The 6,000-nt window shown below is 58.0% G+C and overlaps 1 protein-coding gene across 2 annotated transcripts in view; it reads right to left on the bottom strand.

The window, feature by feature from the left end:
- Positions 1 to 1,627: 1,627 nt before the first annotated feature.
- PDE2A (phosphodiesterase 2A) overlaps positions 1,628 to 6,000 on the bottom strand; it is a 63,608-nt gene continuing 59,235 nt past the window's right edge. For both annotated transcript variants that reach the window (XM_063095645.1, XM_063095647.1), the window contains 7 exons: positions 5,720 to 5,767; positions 4,670 to 4,744; positions 4,447 to 4,546; positions 4,059 to 4,171; positions 3,630 to 3,668; positions 3,388 to 3,494; positions 1,628 to 3,048 (listed from right to left, as the gene is read on the bottom strand). In XM_063095645.1, the coding sequence (XP_062951715.1) occupies positions 2,838 to 3,048; positions 3,388 to 3,494; positions 3,630 to 3,668; positions 4,059 to 4,171; positions 4,447 to 4,546; positions 4,670 to 4,744; positions 5,720 to 5,767 (693 nt within the window). In that variant the 3' untranslated portion in view covers positions 1,628 to 2,837. The remainder of the gene's footprint in view (positions 3,049 to 3,387; positions 3,495 to 3,629; positions 3,669 to 4,058; positions 4,172 to 4,446; positions 4,547 to 4,669; positions 4,745 to 5,719; positions 5,768 to 6,000) is intronic.

Below are 6,000 nucleotides of genomic sequence, written 5' to 3'. Positions count from 1 at the left end.
TCTAAAATACAAGTCTGAGTTACTCTCCTACTGAAAACCTCTCCCTGGCTCTCCACTGCCCACAGAATAAAGCCAACCTTCACAGCCTGGCAGTCTAGCCCCTTCCTGATCTGGCCTACCACCCCACCCCACCCATCTCTCCACGCCTCTGTATGCCTGTCATTCCCCTTCTCTGGGCCTTTGTAGGAGCAGTTTCTTCTACCAGGAGTGCCTGTCCCTTCTTGCCTGCAGGAAAACAACACCTGCTCATCTTTGTAACCTCACTGTGGTTCTTCTCAGGGCTATAATCCTGCCTGGAGCTCCATGGCCGGGCATCCCATAGTGTTGTCATGGCCTGCGTCTGAGTTTGGATCCGTCAGCCCGATCAAGCTGTGAGACCCTCCAGACCAGGGACAAGGACAAAGTTAGCTCTGGGCCTCAGCACAGGGTCTTGCATGCACAAGGAAGTATTTGCGGTTGTTCACTCAATTTGGTGACAAGGGACATGTCACAGCACGGGTCTCAAGGGAAGGTGGGGCTGGGGACAGACAGTGGAAGGGAGGGGGGCAGGGAGCAAAGCCCTTAGGGTTTGTACCCAGGTGCATTTTCCCTTTGCCCAAAGGCTGTGAAGGAGGAACAGGCACACACATTCAAGGTTGGGGTCACAGGCAGAAGAGTAGCTACGTCAGCCCATGCTGACCCTGGTGTCAGCTGGGCACCATTAGAACAGCCATGTCCTGTCAGCCTTGGGCCAGGAACTGACCATCACCCCACCTGGGGGCCAACTGGCCAGGCCTGGGCCAGTGAGAGGACAAAGACAGACTGGGAGAGCACAAAGCAGGAGCTGGGCAGTGAGGGGCCTGGAGCCCCATGCCCCCAAGAGAGGGCTAGAGGTCTTGAGACTATTCAGACCAGAGGAGCAGATTCCAAACCCTGACAGGCTGCAGGGCAGAGGAAGCAGGTGAGCTTTGTGATCCCAAAGGCAAGGCTGCCATCCCAGGGTCCTTGTGGTGGTTGCAGGATGGCCCTGTCCATCTCCTCCCTGCCCTCCCTCTCCAAGAAAGGAGACCCATGCCCTGCCTTAACATATCAGCCTTTACTGATCAAGAAGAGATGAACAAGGAGAGGAGGTGGGGGAGAAGGGGTGTTGGCAAGAAGGGGGACAGGGCCTGGAGACTTTGCCAGTCAGAGCCTCCTTATGGCCCCAACCTGGAGTCTGCCTTGTTTTGTCTGTGGCAGGCAAATACTCTCAAGGCCAGGAGAGCAGGGGACTAGCTCCACAGGTACAACTTGTGCTGGATCTGGTATGGAGTCTGACTCAGGTGCACCCCTTCGCCAAGCCACCTCCTCCAGGCAGCCTCCCTGATTGCTTCGACCTGTCAGTTCTCTTTCTAGTCCATAATCTCTGCCATCCAACATGTCCTCTCACTGCTCCATGCCCAGGCCTCCTCATCTGCCATTCACCCTTAAGCCCCACCATCTGGCACAGTACTGGCCTAGGGGTACCCTCAGGTTCCCCAGTAGAGGGGCTAGGCACCAGGGATGGCAGGGCTCCAATAGCCAGGGAGTTCCAAAGGACATCTGCCTCTCCCAATTTTGTTTCCCCCCAACCCCGTGCACAAAGTCTGCAAACAGCCCACAGGGGAAGGTTGGTAGAAAGAAATAGATTTATTCTCATGTACAAAGCAGTCAGCCCACAGGACCATATACAACAGTTGCACAAAGTCCTAGAAAAATGCATCTCTCTAAAGGCAACTCAGAATAGGTAAGGCAGGTGGCCCCCCTCCCCCCACCCCACAACACGTACAGAACAGAGAAGAGAGAAGCCAGCGGTGGGCCAACCCAAGAGGCCCAGCCCTATGGGGTCTCCCAAGCTCTGGGGTACAGGCGGATATGGCCTTGAAAGAGGAGAGAAGCCCTGACAGGGTTGAGGCCAGGTCCCTCTCTCGCTGCAGGAATAGGGAAGTGGGGAGGCCAGGGGGTACATTCAGGGGGCCACTGAGGGACTCAGGGCTGGGATCTCTGTGCCCTAGGGTGGCAGAGACATTCCACAGCCTCTGCTGGGACTCCACAGGGATATGAAGACTTTGATCTAAAGGAGTCTTAGAGAATGGATTGTCTTTCTCTCCTGTTTCACCCAAATAGGGGAAGGGACTTGCCCAGGGTCCCACAGTCAGGAAGAACCATCGCTGGCTCACACCTGGGCCTGTCTCCCAGACTGGGATCCTTCCTGCCCATCATTCCCATCCTGCTTTCTTCCTGATCCTCCTCCCCAGAGCACTGAGCTTCCCCTCTGGCAGCTCCCTCCTAGGGCTCCTGTATCCCCCAGGTCCCAATCCCCACCTTAAGTATAGTGGTGGTCCTCAGGGCACCTTAGCCTCATGGCTGTTTCTGGTCCTCCAGCAGACCTAATGACTGTTTCCAAGACCCCACCCTCTGCTCACTCAGATGTCCTACCTTCTACTTCTATAAGGATCCTGGAGACCCCAGGGGGTGGAGGTCCCTCAGGGGAAAAGGGCACAGATCTGGTGGGGCGGGAATGGGACACAGGAGAAACCATCCAGGCTGCTCAGAGAAACAGTGGTTTGGGGAGGACTTGCCAAGGTGTGGTCGGAGGTGCAGAGCAGGGCCTACTGCTCGTGGGTCACTCCTGCGCTCTCAGAGGACAAATTACAAAGTTTGGGTGATGCTGGAAGTCTTGTTTCCATTATATAGATAAGAAAGCTGAGGCCCAGGCAGGTTGGTACTTGCCTAGGGTCTAGATTCTGGAACCCATGGTTCTGTTTCCCAGTGCCTCTGGCCAGACCAGTGGAGGGTTGTGGGAGGAGGCCTGGGTGGGGACAGGTCCCAGGAAGAGATCACTCAGCATCCAGGCTGCAGCAGCCATTGACGGGAGCCCTAGTGCCATCCAACTCGGGCACCTCATACTCCTCGTCCAGAAAGTCCAGCGAGTTGTTGCTTGGGAGGCCACGGATGGTGAACTTGTGGGACACCTTGGTCCAGTGCTCACGGTTAGAGGCCACACGCTCATACAGCTCTGCCGCCTTGGGGAACAGGTCCTGCAACAGCCTGTGGGTGCATGGGGTCAGGGTTAGAGGGCAGAAATCAGACCATGGGGAGCAAGAAAGATTCAGGCTATACCACAGGTAGAACTTCCACAAGAGTGAGGCCCGGGACTGGATACACAAGGAAAGCATGACCGTCTCTGTCCACCAGGGACCGAGGATGAAGTGAAGGCCCATTTAGGGGCAAAGCAGAAAGCAGCTGTGCCCAGAAGCAGGGGGTGGATCAGTTGGAGCTGGGCCAAGCCAAACCCAGCACCTGTGTTTGCTGTGATGTCCCCTGCTGGTAACCTCCCCCCCCACACACCCGCACAGGGTCCCCAGCCATCCCAGGGTGCTTGCTCACTTGTAGATGGGCATTGCGATGTGCTCCATGAAGCTGATCTGCAGCTCGGGGATGTAGGCCTTCTCACGGTCCATCATCTCCATCGGCCTGTTGCCCATGGCCTTCTCCTGTGGGCATCCCGCCATCAGGCCCGCCCCTCTTACTCCTCCATCAGGTAGCAGGGTCAGGCTAACCCAACACTCCCAGCCCCAGGTCAGGAACCCGCCCCTGACCTGGACCTCCTGAGCCCACTCTACACATACCAAGTCTCCTTGGGAGAAGAATTCTTTGTAGATCAGCTCCTGAAAGGCCAACACTCTCGTCACATCCTGTGAGTGGGATCATCCACCCAAGCTCTCCTGACAGCCCACTCCCAGGACAGCAAACTGAGGCCCAGCCATTCAGCCCTACTTAGGGGCCTGTCCTCTCCAGCCCCAGCCTGGCAATGGGATGGCCCTGGATGGGAGGAGGAGCTGGGTTCTGGCCCAGCCTCTACTAGCCACTGACTTGCTGTGTAGCTCTGGGTAAGTCTGCGCCCCTCTCTGAGTCTCCCCTGAGATAGTCTAGGTTTCTGCCCCCCCAAATTACAGCCAGGCTGAGCTCAGCACAGAAAGAGTGTTCAGGCTGCAGGGGACACACAGAGCCAGGCAGGGAGTGCAGTCTATGTCTTCCCGGGGAGGAGAGGCACGTACCGCGATCTTCCTCGTGGTCTTCCAGCCCTTGGTCTGGTCTGAGAGGTCACAGGAGGTCATCAGGAGGCAGAGGAGGAGTCTGTGGTGCTGCTTGTTGGTTCGGTCATAGCCCACTGTTGGGGGACGGGTGGGGTCAAGGAGAGGGGCCCAGCCTCCCTGCCGCCGTGAGGGCAAGGCTCCCAGGGCCCACCCCAAAGTGGTCCTGGGAACTGGGCACTCTTGATAGGAGTCATGAGGCCAGCACTGCATCTGCCTGGTGGGGCTGGGCAGCCAGGGAAGGGGTGGATGCCGGAGGGGCATGGGTCTGAACCCCTGGGCATACTCTTCAGGCAAATCCTCCCCTGGTCATCCCTCCCTAGCCTCAAGGCTTGCAGCCAATGGCAGGCACCTTCAGCCATCTTCTGAAGATCCTTGAAGATGCGGAGGTGGTGGGCCAGGTCCGTGGCCAAGATGATGTCCCGCATCAGGTCCAGCATGCGCTGATAGTCCTGGGGCAGGGTGGGGGAGGGGCGTCATGGCCTCCTGCTGGCTTCCCACCCCTTCACCTGCCCCTAAGGAGCCTCCACCCCAACTCCTTCTCCCCTCCCTCACCCCACCCCCGGCCCCATCACCTTCCGGGAGAAGTGGTCGAAGATGTTGCAACCGTGGGTGTTGAGGATGGCAATGGCCTGAGCAAAGTGGTGCCTCTGGAGGGAGAAGAGTGGGGGGGCCCACTGGAGCAGAGGGGCTCTCCTCACCACTGACCCCAAGAGAGGGGGACCAGGGCCAGGCCCTGTCAGCAGAGCAGGCACAAAACGGGAGTTAGGGTCCCAGTTCCCTTTCCAAGCTCTGTTTCCACCTTCTGTGTGACCCAGCTCTGAGCCCCAGATCCCTTAGCTGTCACATGCAGGGACCTGACATGGTAAACTCTGAGGGCCTCACAAGCTGGAAAAATTGTGAAATGATCCCTTAGAGTCCTAGACACTAATTCATGCAGAAAACACTGTTTGCTGACAAGTAAAGGCAGTGATGAGGCAAGGGCAAGGCCCCTGTCTCCTGACGTGGAAGGGCTGTCACTCGGAGGAGGAACAGGCATATCCCAGGGACAGAGGGCAGAAAGAGGGCTGCCACCAGGCCTCCTGGGAGAGAGAGCACCTCATCTCTGGGGGTGCATGAGCAGGGGCAGCCTCAGGAGGGGCGTTATGGGAGGTAGCTCTGGCAAGGTGACCTTGGAAACTTGACTCCCACTCTGTGCCAAGCCCTGTGCCCAGTGCCAGGAACTCAGAGATGTCTCAGACCTTGACCGTACCCCAAGGAGCCCCCCATGTGGGGGTGGGCAGACCCAAACCAAACTATCTAAGGCAAAGCTGAGTGTGATGGGAATGGAGCCCATCCCAGGCTTGAGGGGTGGTTGTAGGGAGCTGCACGGAGTGTTCCCAGACAGCCAAGGCGAAACGTGCCAAAAGGAAAGCATAAGTCCTCCCCATGACCCGCACCTGTACCCCTCCACGCCCACTCCAGGAACATGAGCCAGACGCACCCCGGGTGGGAGTGGCTGCCGCTCTCACAGCCTGTCTGGAGAGCACAATTTGGGAATAGGAGGAGCTGGGTCACAGTCTAACTTTGCAAGTCACTGGCCTTGAGAAGATGAGGAGGATTGGGGCTGGGCAGGATGGCGGTACCTCCATGACAGAGCCCTCGGAGCTGTAGAGCGCGGCCAGCACAGATTTCTGCAAAAGCCCAGGAAAACTGGGTCACTCCTCACTTCCAGCTCCAGGTGCCACCGATTTAGGCTAAGCATTGCCCTGCTTCTGCCAGCCCCTCCACTCCTCCTGTCTCACAGCCCAGAACAGACCCTGGGAAGCCTCCTCCTGTCTCTAGACCTGGCTCCTGGTCTCACCAGCTCCCACCTCTCCTCAGGTTGGGAGGAGGTGAGACTCCCAGGCACCTCGGGGAGGGTCCC

Source organism: Cynocephalus volans, chromosome 4 (assembly GCF_027409185.1).
Source record: "Cynocephalus volans isolate mCynVol1 chromosome 4, mCynVol1.pri, whole genome shotgun sequence".
NCBI lineage: Eukaryota > Metazoa > Chordata > Mammalia > Dermoptera > Cynocephalidae > Cynocephalus > Cynocephalus volans.
This window is presented reverse-complemented; position numbering and strand designations above follow the sequence as displayed.